Source organism: Pezoporus wallicus, unplaced genomic scaffold (assembly GCF_028554395.1).
Source record: "Pezoporus wallicus isolate ANWC-B61680 ecotype Strahan unplaced genomic scaffold, APGP_CSIRO_Pwel_v1 contig_3847, whole genome shotgun sequence".
Classification (NCBI taxonomy): Eukaryota; Metazoa; Chordata; class Aves; order Psittaciformes; family Psittacidae; genus Pezoporus; species Pezoporus wallicus.
The window spans coordinates 1581650-1603171 of NW_026639842.1; the positions used below are offsets into that span (position 1 = coordinate 1581650).

At 35.7% G+C, this 21522-nt stretch overlaps 1 protein-coding gene across 3 annotated transcripts in view; it reads left to right on the top strand.

The window, feature by feature from the left end:
- ESYT2 (extended synaptotagmin 2) overlaps positions 1-21522 on the top strand; it is a 74402-nt gene that overhangs the window by 39272 nt on the left and 13608 nt on the right. The window contains exons 7-15 of one of the 3 annotated variants that reach the window (XM_057416483.1): positions 6002-6057; positions 8828-8948; positions 9560-9736; positions 10163-10245; positions 11556-11604; positions 12268-12357; positions 12896-12991; positions 15810-15911; positions 20079-20141. In XM_057416483.1, the coding sequence (XP_057272466.1) occupies positions 6002-6057; positions 8828-8948; positions 9560-9736; positions 10163-10245; positions 11556-11604; positions 12268-12357; positions 12896-12991; positions 15810-15911; positions 20079-20141 (837 nt within the window). The remainder of the gene's footprint in view (positions 1-6001; positions 6058-8827; positions 8949-9559; positions 9737-10162; positions 10246-11555; positions 11605-12267; positions 12358-12895; positions 12992-15809; positions 15912-20078; positions 20142-21522) is intronic. The other 2 variants (XM_057416484.1, XM_057416485.1) reach the window with 2 other exon arrangements.

Below are 21522 nucleotides of genomic sequence, written 5' to 3' on the forward strand. Positions count from 1 at the left end.
GAGTCCTAGTGAAATGACTGGCAAAAACCAAGGTGGTTATGTAGAATGCAGGAGAATATTATTTTGGTTTGCTTTTAGTTGATAGGAAATGCCTTCAGAGTGTATGAGACTGTCAGTATCTTTGCTTCAAAGTGTTTTAACCTCTCTTAAAGGGGTTTGTAGAACACCTGGATAAATTCTGAAGCATAGGTACTGTTACAACAATACTTGTTAACGGTCTTGTTGCTCATAAAGTGAGTGATTTCCATGGTTACTTAGGAATTGCTATAACTTACGCTATTTTAATTTTTAATTGTGGTAGCTTTTATGGGATGTTTTAAGGGCCATCAAAGTTGGTGCTTCCACAGTACCATATTCTTCTCCCTTTGATCTCCCATTCATTGTTATGGTCTTTCTTATACCCATGTTGAAACTTCTACTCCTGAAGGAAGCTGGTTAAGTGGCATAAGCTGGCAGGAATGTTAAACACAGCAAAAAGTGACTAGTTTCCTGCTCTTCAGATGTATTTTAGCATCTTGAGCTGGCTCACTAAGGAGTCAGGAGAGTGTCAGTGTCAGGGTGTGAACCGAAGTGCAGGACTAGTAGAAAGTAGAGAGAACTGGCTTGAACTGAAGCTTTGAGTAATTGATGCTATGGAGAATAGCAAGATGCGCTGTACTTTTTTAAGACCAATTGTGATCCTTCTGGTCACCTTAACTCAAAAACTTGCCGCTATGACTCTTAATAACTATATGCCTTATCTCCATAGCAGTTATCTCTAATCTTAGACAGTTACAACTGACAAACTTAGTATTGTAAAACACAGTTCCTGTGCAGAGATATGCTGTGTTTCTGATAGCAATGATGAAAACAAGTGTGATTTCTACTTTCTGTGGTATTGTATAGTCAAGCCTTGTTTGAGAGGTTGAGTTTGTTATATATTTACAGCAGAAATACACTGGATAGTGTTACTTATTAAAATATTACTTCAGCATTGTAGTGGTAATAGGCTGTGTTCTACTAACAGAAAAATTGTACAGTGTTTCTGCATGACTATTCACAAGTAACAAAACAGGGCGTGTTAGTCCCCTTACCCTTGCAATAATTAATTTCTGAGAAGAAACACAACTTATCCTATGGAATTGGCACATCATGCCCGGTAGCAGAGTTTAACATTTGTCCTGCAGAAGTTTTATACTTCCATAACGTCATTAGCAGGAAATTGCTCATCAGCGTTTTAAAATACTTGGTGGCTTCTCTTGTGAGAATTAGTAATGCTTATGGCAGCCAAATCAAGCCACAAGGTTGGCAGTGCTTAGAGACTGCCTTTTGTGCTGCTGTGAACTTCAGTTATAGCCCTGTATGTTCTACGTTCCAGTACATTCTTTTTCCTTTGTAGAGGCATCCAGGGTATTGAGAACACCAACTATGCAAAAATGCTCATCAGTTTTTAGCCCACCTTTTCTTATAGGTTGCAGGAATATATATATATATGAATATATATATATATATGGCTGTTGTTTTGTTTTTTTTTAACTCTTTCGAAGGATGTGTTGCATTAGTTCTCAGTACAGAGCCTTGATAAGACAAATTTCTTGGGTTTCACTGCTCTGAGCAGTGAAACAATTTGTTCTGAGCAGAGGAATAATTGAAAGAGCAAAGAGCTTTGAGTAACTACTTCATCGGAAAGTGTAACTGGTGTCTGAAATCCTGCTCTAGGCCAGTGAGCTAGCTGGTAAGTCTCTGCAAGGCACATCACCTCTCTCAATTGCAATGAGCTGTGGAAATGCACCACACCACTTCTGCCTCCTGGCAGAATTTCACTTAGTGACAAATCCTGAATGTAGTTTCTCCAGTGCCCTGTTAGTTCTGCTGCAGAGAACCAGCTGGCATTCCCTGAATTTAGCTAAACTAAGGGAATAATGCACTGCTCAGAGCACTGGCAGGGAAGGAAATAATATCATTAGCCTGTTCTGAGATTTAAAGGTTGAAACTATTTTTTAAGTGTGAAAATTTTATATTCAGTGCTTCATAAAATGATTCATCAGCTGGCAGGGCAGTCTTCCACTTACTCCCTTTTTCTCCATAGGGCTTAGTTTGTTAGGGTGGTGACGTTGCTTTACATTAACTGTCAGAACTTCAAGTTAGAGGATAATTTTCTTCTCCAGAAAGTCTTGGCATGGCAAATTAATTATGTAGAATTAAAATCCTTGTTATTTGCCTGGACTATGGCTGGAAGGACTTCCTCTTGTGTATCGAGCAATACTGTAGATTTTACTTTCTTTTCTTTCTACTGCCAGTTTGTCTGCTGTCACTGCTATTTCCATACTACTGCAGGTATAAGCCTTTTTTGCCTGAACTTGTGTTGCCTATTGGAAAACTTCTCTTAAGTTACCAAACGTGTGTCTTATGCTGAAATCTGATTATGTTTGGAAGCCAAAAGTGCGGATTTGAAACAACATTATTGAGGGGAAATTGGGAGTGATGGGGGCAGGGGAAGAACACCAAAACTGGGAGGGGGGCAGGAGGAGTGAGGGCTGGGGTAAGACATTTTTCACTAATATTTGTAGACTAAGATTAGAGTGTGTGTTACTGCACTGTGCTTCATTACTGCTGGACTCTTCTGGTAGAATTGGAAAGGAATCACTATGGTGGGCAAATGTAGCAAATCTTGTCTACAAGGAGAATTTACTTTCAAAGGCCAGATAGGGAAAGCTTAATTTATGCCAGTGTTTTGAAGATCGTATTCCTTCCGATAGATTTCATGGCTTAAGATCTATTTGCAAAGCTTTTCTCATAATCCTGTAAAGTGCTTAGCCTTAGTAACGTGTTTAAATTCTTAGCTCCAACTTTGAATGGAAGAGGATTTGTCTTTAGCATGTCTGAAATTGACCTCTGTCTTTCTATTTATTCCTGTACAATAAGTGGATGAATAGAAGCTTCTGATATTCTATGTACTAACTGCATTTCTTGTCTGAATGGCCACTTTTACTAGCACTGTTCTTTTCAGTTTCTTTGTGTAACTATTTTTACATGCTTCATGGTCTAAGGATTGATGACCAGATGAACCAGTAGGTTTTGAGGAGTGTAATAATCATAGTAATAGTGAGATTGTACTATAAGCACTCTGTGTTGTGTGTACTGTGTTGCAACCTTTAAAAATGCTTTTTGGTCACATAAATTGAAAATCTTTTGGTTCTCAGTGGTATCTCATACATTGTTCTTTATTTTGTTCTGAATTGTGGCAGTTAATACAGAAACCACCATGACACATGTTTCAGTCTAGGGTAGGAGATGTTTCTCAATGCTGAATTTCAACATTACGTTACTCAATTTAATTCGGTTAAGTCTGTTTAGGAGACAGTGCAGGACTTTGCTGTGTTAACTGTTGTATGCAATATGCTAAACAAAGCATAAAAAAATCAAAAGGAAATGCATTTTCTCATTTTCTGTTTATTCCGAAAATATCAGTATATAAAACCGTTAAATGGGATGCAGGTATGAACACCTTAGGATAGGGACCACTTTGGGGGGATATTTATGCTGTGTATTTGCTTTCCCATTTGCCTATGAATAATCAAAAAGGGAATAAAAATTACGTAATCAGTTGGGCTCTTTGTCTTATAAAATTACTTCTTCCACAGCCTTGGTAGCTTGCATGGATTTTTAAGGTGTCACATAATGTAATGTCTAAACTTGTGTTAAGAACATGAGAACCAGCCTGAAAACACAAGTTGTGGTCAGTCTTATCAGCTACTACCAAGCTACTTGTATGCTATATTACTTAAACATTTGTGGGTTTGCAGGATTAAGGAAAGATATAGTACAAAACTGAAGCCATTTTTCTGAATGGCTATCAGCAGGGAAGGTGCTAAATTTTAAGTATTCTGTTGAAGTCTGTAGGTTTGTTCACTGAATAGCATAGTCAGGAAGACACTGATCTTAATCCCTGGATGGAATCAAATTGTTTTCTGTTGTAATATGTTCACAGACTCATAGAATAGTTGAGGTTGACAGGGACCTCTAGAGGTCATCTAGTTCAACCTCCTTGCTCAAGTGGGGCTACCTAGAGCAGGTTGCCCAGGACCATGTCCAGGTGGCTTTTGAGTATCTCCGAAGGTGAAGTCTCTACAACCTCTCTTGGCAACCTGTGCCAGTGCGTGGTCACCCTCACAGTAAAAAAAAAAAAAAGTGTTTCCTGATGTTCAGAGAGACCCTCCCGCATTTCAGTTTGTGTCCACTGCCTCTGGTCCTGACACTGGGCACCACTGTGAAAAGCCTGGCTTTGTCGTCTTTGCACCGTCCCTTAAGGTATTTATAGACATTAAGATCCCACCCAAACCTTCTCTTCTTTGGACTAAATAGTCTCAGTGCTCTCAGCTTTTCCTCATAGGAGAGATGCTCCAATCCCTTAACCATATTCATGACCTTTTGTGGGACTCTCCAATATGTCTGTGTGCTGAGGAACCCAGCACTGCGCAAAGCACTCCAGGTGTGGCCTCATCAGTGCTGAGCAGAGGGTAAGGATTGCCTCCCTCAACCTGCTGGCAATGGTTTTGCTAATGTAGCCCAGGATAGCGTTAACCTTCTTTGTGGCTTGCTGCTGGCTCATGTAGATTCTTGCAGTACATCCCACGATATGTCTTACCTTTTGTTTTGGAACATTTAGTTATTACATCCTACTACCTTTTCCATTAAAAGGACAATGATTTTTTTCTGCTTTACTGTTTATTACAGGTAGGCTAGGTGCTTCATATATAACATTGTTAAAATATTTTACTACTATTCCAAAAGTATATTAAGTGCTCCTTAAGTAATTGTATTATGTGTGTTATCTTTAGTCAAAGTATTCACAAAGGAAATCACTAATTAAACTATTAATAGAACCTTTATAAAAGCATGGTACATGCTGGTTTTTTATAGAAAATGAATGTAGGGTGAAGATTCTTGCCTTTTTGTGGAAAGATGCAGCATACGTTCTTGTAGAGATTTGTTGTTTTGTTTCAGCATGTAAGTGAACCACCACAGTTAGTTTCTTAGCTGAGGAATCTCTAAATCTTTTACACTTTTTTTTATGCAGTGATTTTTAGATTGGGCTAGTTGGATTTGGAAGCCTGGGGGTAGTTAGGTGGGTTTGGATTTGTTTGTTGCTTCTACTCCATTCTATGCAGTTAATGGGAGGCTTTCAGTGAGAAGGGAGATAAGAAAATTTGATTCTGTTAGTTTTGTTGTCTAAATTAAACGCTTACAGGATTGAAAGCAATATTAGAAATAGGTTGTTAAATGTCAGCAGCTCTGAAACAGATAAGTACCTTTATAGCATTGGTCTAATATTCTGTAAACACTTTCAGCAAAGGAAATATATATGATCTAGCAATGAGTTATGTCTATAAGCTTTTTCTGAAGATTTTTCTCACTTTGATACTTACTCCTGTTGATACCTTTCGTCTTCATTGCATCAGTGGTAGAATGAATTTGTCTCTATCATTGAAAACAGCTGACTCTGTGTTTGCAGGCTGTTGTCACATCCTCCTTCCATCTCCCACTCCTATGACCAATTCTTTTCATTGGTCATATCTTCTAGATTTCTTATTTTTCTGGTCCCAAATGGGATTCTTCATCAGCTTGTTATACGTTGCAAATTTATATTGGCGACTGTTCATCTATTACAGGTCTATGGTGAATACGAATATATTTCTTCAGACAATAGGACTACGTTACAGTATTTGATATTGGTTGTGTGTAGTAGATACTATGTACACGTGTATTGGGGTGTGCGTGTGTGTATTTATGTTTGCATGGAAGGGTGGATAAGAGGATGGTTAGCTGTTTTTATAACTGTTAAAAAAAATGTGGCTAAAAATTATTTAGAATGGAAAAAGTTTTGCTTAAGAAAAACCTGGAAACTGGTTATTAACCCTCCACTGGTCAGAATCTATAGTGATCAGGTTTATTTCTTTTCTTTTTCTTGTCTCTCCCTCACTCCCTCCATCCCCCCTTCTCTTTTCTCTGTAATTCACAGCTATTAGAAATTAACTGGACCGGATTGACCAATCTTCTGGATGTTCCGGGGCTGAAGTGAGTATATGTAAAGTAGTGTTTGATATTCCTCCATCCTGATAAACCCCAGAAAATCTGAAGACTGTCAGCTAAATAATTTTATGTTAAATGACTCTGAGCAGTTATCTTTTCATTTGGAATTATATGAAATTGCTCCATATGCGGAAGGTAGTGATTTTAGCAAAAGTACATCAAAAGTGTTTCTAGTAGGTCTTGTTAAAAACATTTTTTTAAAGATGATTTTTAAACTTTTTTTTTTTATTTTTTTTGTCGTGTTCTAACCCTTTCCAGATTTCCAGTATGCTGTGAATTTCCTATCTGCCATCTCCTAGTGCAGTGGAAAGACAGAGCCTTGTTTTTCATAGCAGTGGGTTCATATCAACTTGGCTCATGGTTTTGTATGTCAATAAATTTCTAGTTGCTTCTGTAAATGTAGTTATAAATACCTTAAGACAGTAATCAAATGAAATAAACTTTATAATCTCTTCAAGTACTTACTTTTAAAGCTTTCTGTTTATTATGTAAAGATCAAAGGGAGTAGCAAAAATACTGTCCAAATATAGCTAGGAAAGGTGCTTGGCTTATTCAAAGTTTTTCAGAGTAGTGTATTGATAAAACCCCTAAGAAAAAGCAAAAGTAGAGGTGAAAACCAAGCTACTTTGAATCACTGCAATCCTGATAAGGTTAAATCCATAAATATATTCATAATTATCTAGTTATAGTTACACAGGGGGTTTTTAATATTGAGACAATGGCTAAGGGGATAATGGTGGATCTGACACACACTTGGATTTTGTGACTAGTTGTTTTATTGGATCCCATACTCTCAAGAGTTGGCTGACTCCAGAATTATTTTTTATTGGGGAAAAAAAAAGAAGTTTGAATTTAGGCATTAATTGCGTGAGTGAAATGATTTTTGCTTTGCTTAGACAGGTGAAGCTGGAATCCCAGTTGAACAGTTTGAAATTAGAACTTGCATTAAGTAGGTTAATGGCTGCAAGTATTGCTTATGTTTTGAGGCTTAAGAATGCCTCTGAGAAAAGAGGTTTGCTTGATGAGTGAGAAAATGGCTTCCAAAATACAGCTCCAGAGTAGTAATTTGCTCTTTTGACATAACACTAATAAATTTATGTTTAATACTTAAGCTTACTAGGCTCCTGAGATTAGTATCATGCTGCATATTTGCCTGACTGCAAACACAAAACCTCAAATCTAAACAAACTCTTTCTAATTATCTTAAGTTTATGGTTTCCAGAGCAACCAAGCTTGGCCACATATGCATAAAATGGTGCCATCTAGATGTGGTATGGTTTCTATAGTAACTGTAACTGTGGTGAGTCATGCTTTGCCTTGCCAAGAGATATCTTCGGTGATGTATTTGGTTTTCTTATCTGCATAGATAGATTGTAAGTTTTGGTACAACAGCTTGACATACTGTAGTTGTTATAAACAATGATGAACAAGAGATTGCTGCCACCACAGGTACATTTCTTGTCCAACGGCTGTGGGCTGCACACTAAACTACTTGTTCATACTGTCTGCTACTGTCTGCACATGTCTTCTGCTAAATGAATTTCTGCATTTGCTGCTAACAGCTTCCCTGTCAGCAACTTCCATTGCTCTTCATATATGACTCCACAGGAGAAGGACACAAAAGTAATTAATATTCCATCCTCAGTGTACCTTATAGAGGAGTGGAACTAAAGTCTTGATGTGAGGAGGAGCCAGGCTATGAGAATACTGAAGTGATGTCAGGAGAGGATGTGTGTGATGGGAAGATGAATTATATTATGGTTGCTTGAGATATAGTAAAAATTCTCTATGCAGTGAGAGCTGTGGTGTCTCTGCAGTATGAATAAAAACAGGAAAAATACATAGCTGCTGATTCTGTAACTAAAAAGTAAAGCTAGATAGAGAGAAATGCAAAAGAGTTTGTAACTGCCAGTTACTTTTCTGCCACAAAATTGAGCTTTTGATAGTATAATAAAATATATGGAGTGTTTTACACCTGTTCTGCCTTTTTGCTAGTGTAGGCAATGTGTGTAACCAGTGGTGTTGGTCTGACAACGCAGTGATTTGTTGTCAGTTCAGACCCAAACTGGATGAACTCATAGTTAAGGAAATATTTTTATTTTCTGTATTTATGGAATGGTATGGGCTGTTTGTGTTGTGGTTTGGTTTTTTGTTGTTTTTTTTTTAATGATTCATTACCAATGTGATTGTGCTGCCACTCCCCTTTTACCAGAACAAAATCTGTTTTGCTTTCCCAGGCTATATTTTACTTGAGCATGAGCATGACTTCTTTCTGTTTCTGTTTTAAATGACAAGTCCTCCCAGCTGAAGAGGACAACTTGTTTCATAACAGTATAGGAATGCTTAGCCAAACTTTCAGGGACAGTTAAATCATTATTGAAATACAAAAGCAGATTAACAGTTAACATCTGCTTGGTTATATGCAATTCAGGCAAGAAAACTTATGCAATAGCCATTTACCCTGGATGGTTTTAAAAGGCGGGAGTGAGGGGGCAATTTGGCAGTGGCAAGGAAATGAGTTTATATTAATCTCTGTGGTTTCTGCTATTCAGTGTCAGCTGCTTCCACCTGGTGGTCATTTTGGCAAGAATCCTTTATTTAAAAAAATGGTTGAAAACCAGATGTATCTTCTATTCCCCCCCCCCCAAGGCAAATATTTTCTCCTTTTAGGTTTTTAAGCAGCAAAAAAAGCATATGAGTGTGACAAAATGTGTTTAATTCTCATGAAGTAACTAAGGATTATTTTCTCCAACAGTGGCTTATCAGATACAATAATATTGGATATAATATCCAACTACCTGGTCCTTCCAAATAGAATTACAGTCCCCCTTGTCAGTGAAGTGCAGATTGCTCAATTGCGGTTTCCTATGCCAAAGGTAAGCAAGTTTCTGCTAATAATCTGGCTTCTACTTTTTTTTTTTTTCCTGTAGTAGTAGCTGTTAAAAGATATTCACATCCATGTGAATTTCTAAATACAGTTACTGCAGTAGTGCCAGCTATAGTAAATCCAGTCAGTTAAAATAATTGATTTCATTTATTAGTAATTTCTGTGGAGTTAATGTTTCATAATAACACCAAGATTTTTTCCTTGTTTTAGTAGAATCTTAAACATATTACTTGCTAAAGTATAGTTTGACTGTGTAGACCAAAAATTAAGTAGCATATGTTTTGTATTATCACTGTAAATTACTGTTAGTGCTCTTCACTTGAAAGTTGTTGCTATTTACTGCTACTCACTTCCAGTAACATGGCATTTCTTGAGATAACTGGAATGTTTCTGATTATTGATGACAGTTTCTCTTTTCAGGAGCCTCTTGAGCACTAGGCCTGCTGTATATGTGAATCATCATTGATATTCCCTCATTTACAGTGTCTCCAAATTAAGTTTCATGCTAGCGAAATCACAGTGGAAATTATAAAACATAGATTGCATAAATTGTGATGACATTGAAGCTTTCAGATTACTGCATAAACTCATCTTTTTCAGGGTGTTTTAAGGATACACTTTATTGAAGCTCAGGACCTGGAGGGGAAAGATACTTACCTAAAAGGGATTGTCAAAGGGAAGTCAGATCCTTATGGGATCATCCGTGTGGGTAACCAGATTTTCCAAAGCAAGGTCATCAAAGAAAATCTCAATCCAAAATGGAATGAAGTTTATGAGGTATAATCAATAAAAATACCTTGCATGTTCAGTAAAGTTGTCTTCTGAGGTTTCTTTTGTTAAAGAAGATATTTTGGGGACTCGAGGAGCTTCTTGATGTCTCCCTCTAAAAGCCCAAAGTTCTGTAGCAAAACAAAAGTTCTCCATTGATGCTTTTATATATAAAAATATATGTATATATATTTTTTCCTAGACTAAGCATCAATAATTCTGAAAAGCAGTCTAGTTTCTTAAAGCCAACATTAGTAAATAGCATCTAAATAGCTTTTTACTTGTTCTACTCATTAAATTGTATCTTTTTTAAAGCATTTGCTTATTGATGTTTTAATACACAAAGGCACTGCAAGTCAATGTTTTACTGTTACTATGCCATTAAAAAAGCTAGTTAGTTTTACCATTGATAATGCCATCTTACTGTACTTGCAGGCCTTAGTATATGAACATCCAGGACAGGAGCTAGAGATTGAGCTCTTTGATGAAGATCCAGATAAAGATGACTTCCTAGGAAGGTAAATGTTCTGGAGAATATGTTTGTAGGTATTGAAAAAGAGTTTAAGTATTTTGACGTAGGTCTTTTTTTGTTTGTTTCTTTGCTTTGCTTTTTGTTGTTTTTTTTTTTAATTGCAGTTGTAGTTCTGCTATAGTACTCTATTTCTAGATACATTATCTTTCCAAAATTATGATAGTAAGTAATTCTCTTAATATATTTAAATATATGAATATAAAAATGTGCTTTTGTGTGTATCTACACGTCTTTATGTTTACCTATTTTTTAAATAAAGAAGGTAAGTATTATGGGTACCCAGGAATAAAAAAAGTTTTTTTTAGGAATTAGAGCCTACCTGCTTTGATGATTGTAAGCTAGCACTAAGTTTTAATTATTTTTTTTCAGGCAAAGATAATACAGCTTTATAACTGTGTATCTTCTTCATCTTCATAGTTTTTCAAATGCCTATCTAAAGGTTTATTTTTCTTTAAGAGCTGATCTTAACTACTTGATTAAAGAAATGATTTTGCTGTAATGCTTTTGGAAACATTACTCACCCTTAGACTCCATAGGCCTGCCTTTAGTGTTTACCCATAAACATTTCAGGGTTTTAGTCAGCTTCTTTCTCCAGTAATTTGTCACCTTTATTTCTTGCAGAGTTTTGGAGCTTCCCATTGTTGCTTTCCATACAGAGTAGAACTCCCTTATCTTTCCAGCTCCTTCTCTCTTAACAGGAGCAACAGTACCTACTTCTCTTCTCATTAAAATAAAGAAGTAGGTAGTACAAAGGCTTCTTTTCTTTACACATCCCTAATCTTACACTGAAGTGTTGGGGCGGGGGGAAGCGGCCTAGTGTGTACATCAGTACTAATAACAGATGTTCATGCACTGGCATGCAGTTGTCTGTGCTGTTTAATTTTTAGCAGATTCCCTGGTACATTTTTAGCTTGTGTGAATTAGCCCTCTGCCAGACAATGCCAAAGCATGAATTTGATCATAGTGTACGTCCAGGGGCTATTCCCAGTGGGTAGTTTGGATGTGTTCACTGTTTTGAGAGTTTGGTCATATGTATGTGAACCGTATTATGTCAGCTGCCCTCATAGCTACAGGATGGGCTCTAGTATAGGCATATTTTCTGTTATCCTGCACTCATCTTCATTCAACCATTTCATTCCCTGCTTCTTTCTTAGGGGCTAAAATAATAGTATTCTGCTCTTTTGATCTCAGTGGAAGCCTGGATACTCAGCAAGCACAGGGTGGGGTTTGAGTTCTGTTCTGGATTTTTAGCTTTGCTAAAATACTGGGTTTTTTCCTTTTTTTTTTTTTTTTTAGTTTGATGATAGATTTAATTGAAGTTGAAAAGGAGCGTCTTCTAGATGAGGTAAGTGTTCAGTAAGTATTGGTTTTAAAAAAAAAACATTATGTATTTATTCTTGTATTATTATTTTCTTCTTGGGGATATGCATGAATAAGCTTAATGCTATAGAACTAGATTCCCTGATGATCAGCATAGTGGTTTAAGGAATATCTGAACTGGTCAAATCTAAAGAATAATGTTGTTCTTCTGTTTTGAGGTTTTAAGATTATTAGTATGTGACCGCAAAAAGCACTTACTTATGTATTTGGTAAGAACTTTCCTTGCAGAAGAATAGTTAATTGCCTGGTTTAACTATTACTAGACTTAGCAGACCAATTTTCGTCATATATGTAGGAGAGATTATATAATAATCTTATGCAGGGTTTCTATGTCTAGAACATCTTTATAGAACTTAAAGAATCTTCTTGATATTTTAAAAATCCTTTCTACTTTATAATATAGAGGTGTTGCTGGCTGATTTTTAAATTCTCTATTGTAATATTTAGTGTGAAATAGTGTATTTCAGAAAATGAATCGGATCTTTTCAGGTTATGTAGACCTAAACTCTACGAGATTTCTAGTAGACCATTGTTCTAGTAGAACATTTTGAAATGTTCTGAAGAGCCAACTGCACTCATGTATTTATTCAGTGTCAGATTATTTCACATTACTTTGCTTAACTTTTAGTGGTTTACTTTGGATGAAGTGTCCAAAGGAAAATTGCATTTAAAACTGGAATGGCTCACATTGATGCCAACTGCTGAAAACCTAGACAAGGTATTAAAGGAGCACATTATTTATATTCTAATCCTAATTTATGTGGGGTGTTTCTTTGTTGCAGGTTCTTTTGTGTGTGTGTTTAAGTATGTGAGTAATATATTTCTCTAGTTGTTGTGCATTTGTATAAACCTGTAACTTTATTCCAAGCTGTTTGTTTTCAGAAATCTCATACCAGTCATAACTGTCAATGTACTCTTGTGGCACAGGATTTTAAAACAGTTTTTTCCTCTTCTCTTAGTGTTTATGGTTTGACAATATCAGCTATCATTTCACTAGACTGGGAGATAAAGCTGGATATGATACTATAATCTGTCCAGTCAGGAAAAAAATAACTAGGAAATGGGGTGGAAATTTCTGAAAAGAATGTGTTTGAGATAGCTATATAAGTCTTGAAAACTTATTACTTATACTTCATAGTGTGCACTTACAAATGTTTGTGTTTTGGAAAATGTTTTGAAAAAAATTTTCAGGAATGGGACACAGATAGCAGTATTATTTGATTCTCAGAAAGGCTTACAGTATGTTTTTTGTTTAGGTGCTAACAAGCATTAGAGCTGATAAAGACCATGCCAATGATGGTCTTTCTTCTGCATTGCTTATTCTTTATTTGGACTCGGCAAGAAACCTGCCTGTAAGTTGTATTCTGATGGTTACCTTCTTGTCGTGGGTATCTCTTGTGTACTTCCAGCATGTCTTGCTTGGTAGTATGGCACACTGCTTTACTAACACACATTATGCCATGTTTTCTCTACTTTCTCTCCTTTCAGAACGTGTAATGTAAGGTCCACATTTCTAGTAGTATAGTATCATAGATATATATTTAATAAAACATGACTCTTCAATCAGTGTGGGCTTTTTCCTTAAAGAAGAATGCTCCTTTCCTGGACTTGAAAGGCTGCATGTTTTTATTACACAATGTTTTCCATAAATAGTATGGATTAGCAGAATTTTTAAGGAACTGACTGAAAAAGGCCCACTTCTTTGAGTTTAGGTAAACTTTGGCTTAGTTTATCTGTGGTAGATATGAAGGTACTGAAGTTCTCATTATGAAATTAATACTCTACAGTTGAGATTTGTCAGGTTATCATTTGGGATATTGTTTATTTGCTTGTACAAAACAAAACCAAAAAGATTAATGGTTTTGTCATTATATGGATTATACTATAGGACTGTGACAATAGCTTGTCTGTGACAAACACACACTGTTGTGTAGTTTACTTCAGGTTAGTAGAAGACTGTTCCTGGTTGTAACTGATAGTAATAAAGGAAACCCTACCGTGAATAGATATGTCAAGCATAACAGTGAGTTTTGCTGTTTTTTTCAGCATTGCTATTAGATGAGAAATTCTGGAAGCGATGACTAAAATACTAATCGGAGGTTAAAGTTTTCAAGCCTCACAGCTTTTCAAGGATTGTTTTTTTTTATGTGTTTTTCAAATTTATCCATTCATCTTAAGTTAAAATGCTGCATAAAAACAAAATGGTAACAGATGAAACCTTAGTAGCCTAAACAATTGATATCACTAACTAGTGATTTCATGTTTATTCCAGGGCGTATAGTGTTTGGAAGTAGTATTTATAGGCTATTATAGAAGCTAAAAAGATGCAGCTCATTTGGAATAGAGTCCTGCATTGCCTTTTTAACTTCTTTTTAGTTCAGGGGAACTCTGTAACTTATCAGAAAAAGAGTAGAATTACTCTAGTACAGCAGTATATGCAGAAATAGAATAGGAGCACGCTGTGCTTAACATCAGTTTCAGAACACTGTAGTACACAGAAAAGTCCATCTGCTATCTGTTTTGTGCACTAGATTAAATTGAATCCATTTCTGTATTTTCTTTCTGACTACTGAATTTTACTCAAACTGTTACAAGTTTAATATATTTGTTAAAATACACTAAACTTAACACTTACTTAAAAGGAATAGTTTTAAGTTCTCTCATCCACAATTTCAGAGTTTTTCCATGTATTTGTTTGTCTATATTAGATTAGTTTCTTCAGCAAGTACTCAAAGGCTTTGTCATAATTCTAGGGTTTTCCCTTCTTATTTGAAATAAACATTCTGTAACACTGTCTCCTTCAGAAAGGTTATACTACAAGCCTGGAGTTCTACCTATTTTTGGGGACAATAATTTCAAGGTCTTAATCAGTGCTTCTCATCAGTAGGCCTCTAAATTCTAGGGCACAGGAAGGGGAAGATGCTTGCACAAAGCTGACTGCTTAGGAAAATTAGGATCAGAATCCCTAATTTCTTAGTGCTGTGTATGTTCTGTCTACAATACAAGATCACCTGGGTAGGCTGAGAATAAGGATGGTCATAGTTTGGGCCTGTTTAATTCCTTGTTTTTTTTCCCATGCTCTACCATCCCAGAAAAGCAGTTGCTGCAAATGACTCAGTTTTTAAATTAATTTTCTTTCCAGAAATGTGCTGTAAAGAATATGATAAAAATTAACATTGAACCCTTGAAAATTCTGTTTACAAATTGACAACAATAAAATAACACAATACTCCATTAAATTCAAGTTGTCCAAAACCAGATATGAAAAGGCTTCATAGTTAGGTGGGGGGGGGGGTGTCATATCATGGGAAGACTTTTTAATGTAGGAGAACTGAAAAGATACCTATAGATTCTAGAGAGAAAATGCTTAGGTAATATCATGGAGCTGGTAGACATACTGCAGTGAACTATAACGAATGCAGCTTTTTAATGTCCATTTGATTCTAATAATGATATTTACATGACTAAACGTGAAAGTCTGCTGACTTCTCATGTTGTGTTCATATTTCTTGATAGGGGTTGTGTAGTGTAATAGCAAAATTAATTGTTCTTTTGGATTGCTTGTATTTATGGGGAACAAAAAGTTCAAAGATAATAAAGAGAATTAATAGCTTTGAAGACTTGTCTGCAACTTTTAATGTTACAGCTGAAATCTTTTATAGATAAATAAGAGCTTTTTATTACCTTCCAGAATGGATTAGCTAAGTGAATGCTTACTGGTATGTTTTAGAGCTTGTTTTCTCTGAGTTATAGCAGATAATCCCCAGCACAGACATTTCTTTTGCATAGATGCATCATAGTTGGTGGGTTTTGGAGACAGTGGGATGATTTACCTGAAACTGATTTATGTTTCAAGGGAAATAGAAACAGCATAGAAGGCTGGTCTCTAAGTTTACCTAGTTGGTTCTACCATATAAATCTGCACTACCAAGAGTAAGCTTGGAAAGTGAGTTAATATATTTGAATAATAATGAAAAATATAAAAACTTTTCACCGTGCTGCCTTACAGATGAAACTATTTGTAATGACAAATACTTTTTGTTATCTGCTGTTTTCTCTGGAATCTTTTGACTGTTTTCCTTAACTTTTTTGTGTAGTAAAGCTGCTTATGCATTCATTCTGCCACAATCCCATCACTCTGCTTTCTCCTTCCATTTCCATCTTCCTAAGAGTATCTACGAGGGAAACTTTGGGTGTGGATACTTAAAAGAGAGGAGAGCATCGGGACTAGTCTTTTGTGAAAACACTACCTCACTCTATAGAGCACTATTTGTGAGTTCTCTGGTATTATTTGTATTGTACCTTTTATCTGCCAGAGTGTGGATTAGTGCTACTAAAGCCACTCACTCTAGTGGAATGAGAGCATGCAATTTGTTTTGCTGCATGGTTTCAACAAGTGTGCATTGTTTTTGTGCTATTTTTATTGCATTTTAAAGGCTACTTAAATTTCATTGATCATTATATCATTGGGTAAGTAATTAACTTTTTATGATAAAAACCCAAGATAAGTTTGTTGAAAAACCTGATTCATTGAGAAGTAAAATGCATACTGTACAAGCACACTGTGTGTTGGTGAATTGTTGGCTTTTACTGCAAATAAATATTACAACCAACATCCCTATAGTTTCTTTAAAAGGTGATGCACTCAATGTTTATAAGAACTTGCAACCTCTCCACACTGGTTCAAGTATTGCTTTAAAAAATGGGTGTAGTTTTTTGTGCTCCCCAAACTATAAATTCCCTTGTAAATTCTATTTCACTCCATGATGTTCCTTGTTTTGCAAATTCCCAAGCTCCTTTTCTTTTTTTCAAATTAGTGTCTGGTCAGGAAGCTCCAGGCTAGGAATTAATTTTAATACCAATTGATATTTTTTGCTTGAATGTAATGTTACAAGATTATTACTACCTAATGAGCCTCTGAATATTTTACACTTAATCTATAACCACAACCTTGGTATCTGAATAAGAATCTGTTCAGAATAAGAATTCTTTCACCAGAGAGATGTGGGTATGCTCTTGTAGACTGTGCAGACACATTCATTGCTGGCTGGCTACTTCTGGTTCATATCATAAACCTTGATTGATCATAAACACCTCCCCCTGCCCCACCCAAATCCTTGCAAAACCCTTTTCTGTAGGCCTTTCAGTTAGTTTTTGTGCAGAAGTTCATCTCAAATATCAAAAAAGTTATATGCATTACCAAATCTTGTTAAAATGTAGTGAATAAGAAACTCAGTTCATAAGCTATGGTTCAGTTATCTTGGTATTAAAACTGATAAGTAGTTGCTGTTTCTTTTAGTTATAAAAATACTAGATACAGCCTATAAATAGTAATTAAAAAAAAATCAAAATGCTTGATAAAGATAGCCCTGATTGATCTTAGGGTCTTTGCACTAGAATATACGTTCTACACGTAACAGCTTCTCTTTAGACGTTGGTCAAAAGTTTCTGAATCCCTGAAGCAATTTGTGAGTCAGTAAAACAGCAACCATTTTAAGATAGCCAGCTCTGGATTTTCTTCAACAGCACAGCTGGCTGCCTTTTTCTGCATTTGTGTGGGTGCTAGTCTTGCAGCAAGCAAGAGGATGAGATTTATGGCTGGAGGCCAGAATAGAGGTGAGAACTGTAGTAGATTAGAGATAATAACAGCTTTAGCAGCCCTGAAACTGCATCTTCTTTTCAGGGCATCTTTAAACACAAGGCATTATGCAAACATCCACACCAGCAAGTTAATATATTTAATTAACATGTAACATGAGTTACTTGGGGTGGGGAAGTGTTAAAAAGGGGACTTGCTTTATATAGGGAGAGGAAAATCCAATGCCCTGAGTGCTCTCTGTTCCTTTCTAGACAGTTTTATTGACTGCTGGAAATCTAGATTAATGACATCTAATTTAGACATTTACCCTTCTAAATCTGAATTATCTGAAGTTACGGAGTATGTAATAGTGTTCATAGAATTTCCAGAAGTGAGTAGCACTAGTTTTATGATAGGTGATCATTAGTTCATGACAATCTTCCTTTCAATTTGGTGTCGGTGCAACATAAAAATTATCCAGATTTTAAATTAGCTCTCACAGATCAATGACAGCCTTCTGGTTATCAACTAGGGATGCACTCACAGTTTTAGAAACTTCTTCTAAAGTCCCATTTTAACCACAAGAAGACAGTGAGTGAACAGAAGTAATGAGTATACCCATTCCCTTTCCCCAGAACTGCACAGACACTCAGAACCATAGCAAGACAATTTTGTTGCCCAAGGCAAGACCTTTTCTTGGCTTTTGATATTTAATACTCCCTTTTGTTCTCCTAGCTTTCTCCCGCCCAGCCTTTCAGCCACCATCCTCATGGGCCTGCAGCTCCTTCCCTTGAAACCTAAAGTCTGGCTTAAACAGTATTTGCCCAGCTGATGTCCCTCTTGGCCTGTCCTTGCTATGATTCCAGAGGAATTGAGGCATGTTCAATATCCAGGAATCATTGGTTGCCTGCCTTTATAGTTGACAACATAGGTTTGATTTTGACTTTTAAAATTTTTTGAAATAACATTATAGAGGCAAAAAAAAAGATGTGTATGGGATATGCAGGTGTCAATGTGAAGGAAAGACGGCCAGTAAGTTGAGGGGCAGTTTAGGATTCAAAATTATCTTGATGAATAGCAGATACAATCTGAACAAATGAGGTACTTTTCCATAGAGGGCAGTCAACGCACCCAAATAAATAGTTGTCTGATGGACAGCTCTACGGAAATAGATCTGTAGTTGTGCTCTATCATATTGTTATTAAAGCCAAACACAGCACTGACATATATGAGAGGAATGTAGCCTCTAAGATGTATGGACTAATCCTTCTGTTCTACTTAGCCATTACTAAGGGCCTGTTTTTGGCTGCAGCAGTTTAAGTTCTGGAGGACAGCAGTGATGAGAAAGTCAGTAAATGTGACTAGCAGAGGAAGAGAGTTTTGCCTTAAGAAGCAGAGGTAGGAATGGAAATGATACAAGGTTGCTGCAAATGAAGTGACTTTTTCGTATTGGTCAGAAACCAAGAAACAGTGCTTAAACTCCAGCAAGGAATATACCTGTTGGGCATTAAAAAAAGTTCTAATGAAAAGGATAGTTAAGCATTAAGATTGATACGGCTTTAGGGATATTGTGCAGTCTTCGTCTTTGAAGGTCTTTAAGTACAATAGTAAGTCCCTAACATATCAGATAAATGGCTGTAGAAGATTATTTTAACAAAAATAATGAGTTAAAAAAGTCACAAAACCAGCTAAACCTTATTTGGGGGTTTTCCAGTTTCATCACTTTATGTGTTCTAAAGCTGAATGCCAGGAATCTCATAATGTATATTGGCTAACTTCAGGATATGACATTCCAAAAGAAAATGTAAAAAAAAAAAAAAAAAAATTCTCATAAAGGTTAAACCTCTCTTCAAACTTTAGTCAGTTTTGAAATTGAATTTCAGGAAGGCATTTATTTTGGCAGAGCATTAATAATATCAGTTCCTGTTCATAAATCAGCATATTTAAAAAGGCCATTATACAATCTTTTTTATTTCTGCACACTACAGCTTTTAAAGCAGAATTCTCCCTTGAAACAAAAGCTTGTGATTAAAGACAAAGCCAGTCATAAGTTTACTAACTTGAAGTCTGTTTTATTTCAAATTTGTATTTCCTGAAATTATTTCTTATGAGTTGAATGCAAATTTCTTGTAATATTTTTGTACTTTACATGTGTCACTTGAAGAGCAGTATTCTTAAAATGAAATTTTAAAATCTGCTTAATTAATGGAAAGTAGGCAGAGGTTTTGTCCTGCTAAATCAGTTCAAATTCCTGTTGTTAGTGTATTTGCATGTCTTCATTCAACTGAGTAAATTAGTAGACCTTCATTCTAGTTAGCATGCAATGCTTGGATCGTTCATCTGCTGAAGAGATGATTTTGACTTTTATAATGATCTAAGTCCTATCAATATTTCTAGTGTTGTAATTTCTCCTATAAAAGGACTCCTTCACATAATTCCTGATTTATCATCAGAGAAGCTTCTATGTTGTGAAAATATACTAAAAAATTTTAAAAGGTTCATTCAGAAGGCAGGTTTTATTGTATGCCTTATGTCCAACAGACTACCTTGTAAAAAAAACTGGTCAGGGAAATGTAAGTGGACTGAAAGTGAGTATATTTGGTTTTTAAAGCAGAATACAAACATTCAGAGGACAAGAGGGGAAAAAAAAGTTTCAACAGACATTTTTTTTCCTTTTTCCTCTGCAGCCTGGTGTTGTGGTTCCTTCATTGTTCTGTTTGCAAAATTTTGGGGAGTTTTTAGGTTGATTACCCCCCCCCCCCGCTTTGTCCAATGTTGTCATGTCATAATTAACCGAGTGAAATTGCTTCCTTGCATGACTTATTAACCCTTCCTGTGTTCATTCTCTCCTGACTTAAAAGCATAATCCATTAGAATTTAACCCTGATGGCCTGAAGAAGTCCGCTGTTCAGAAAGCCCTAAAGGTAAAACTAATATAGTTGTCCATTTAAGGTCACAAAAGTAACTGGAAAAGCACAAATGCCTACAACACTTCTCTTCAAACAGTGGATGGAATTTCTGTTGCTAGATACATATTTAGTGCAATTCCAGTTTACTCAAATTTGGTTTAGAAAGTGGTCAAGAAAATAGTAAAATATTGTGATCTGTGGCAATTTGAATTTTAAATCAGTTGAATGGAGTATGGGCTGCTTTGGAAGACTGGGGTAAAAAAGTAGCCCTGAGAGCTAATTTGAAGTAGTAACTAAAGAATAAATCTGACATGAAAGCTAAGACATCTTTTACATACCGAGTTGGTCAACTCCGAATGACTAAACAATAAAATACATCTCTGACATGTTTTGCAATAATCGTTTTTCTGGAAGGCTTTACATCTTTTATGTAAATACTAATTAAATTTAGCCCAGCTTTTTCGTGAGAAAAATGTAGAGTTGAGAGGCAAACTTGGAATGCGTAAGCCAAGTTCTCAGCTGGAGAAATTTGGACAAGAGGCAGTCTCCTATAGTCTGTCAACAGCAAATCTGTCAATAGCTGGCGTTAGAGATGCTTTATATGTGTGTGCACATATTGCTACCATTTTGCATGAATTGAAATTATTTATAATTACGTATCAACAGGGTCTTTTGGTCAACTTCTGTAGTTTCATCATTTAATGAAGCAAAGGGAGTTTCAGGCACCTTTATGGACAAAAGAAAAATGAAACATGTCACCTATAATTTTTAAACACAATCAGTTAGAGTGTAATCTGACTTCCTGTTCCTTAAGCCTTTGTATTCTGTTGTTTTTGATGAGAGCTGTACACAGTCAATCATAAATCATGAAAAAAAATAAATGCGGCATTCATCCAAGAAAGGAGTGCTTTCTTAATAGCTTTTTTCCTAAGGGAAAGTATGGTTATAGGAAGTGTGTCACTTTAAAGTCAAGTAATATTAGTGAAAGTATGATGGTCCAAAATGTAAGTTCAGATCCAAAAATACCTAAATTACACACATTCTTAATTTAAAAATATAAAATATTTGAATCACGTGGTTGTAATTGTGGCCTTACATGCATTAAGTATATTTTAACTAACTCTGTTTACATACCTGACCTGTACAATTTTCTACATAGCAGAATTCAAAGTATATTATTAACCATGTATACTGTATTTTCAAGGCTTTTAATACTTCATTAACACCTGCTTGAGATGATTAACTTTCATGTCTAACTTTTCTGAGTTATATTTTTGTTAGGTTAATTTAAAATTTGTGAAAGAAACATATAGTCCGGAATGTTCCTTTGTGTACATAATTTGTTTCTAAGCTGATGTTTATTTTCACAGTTTGATGTAATGCTATACAGCTGGCG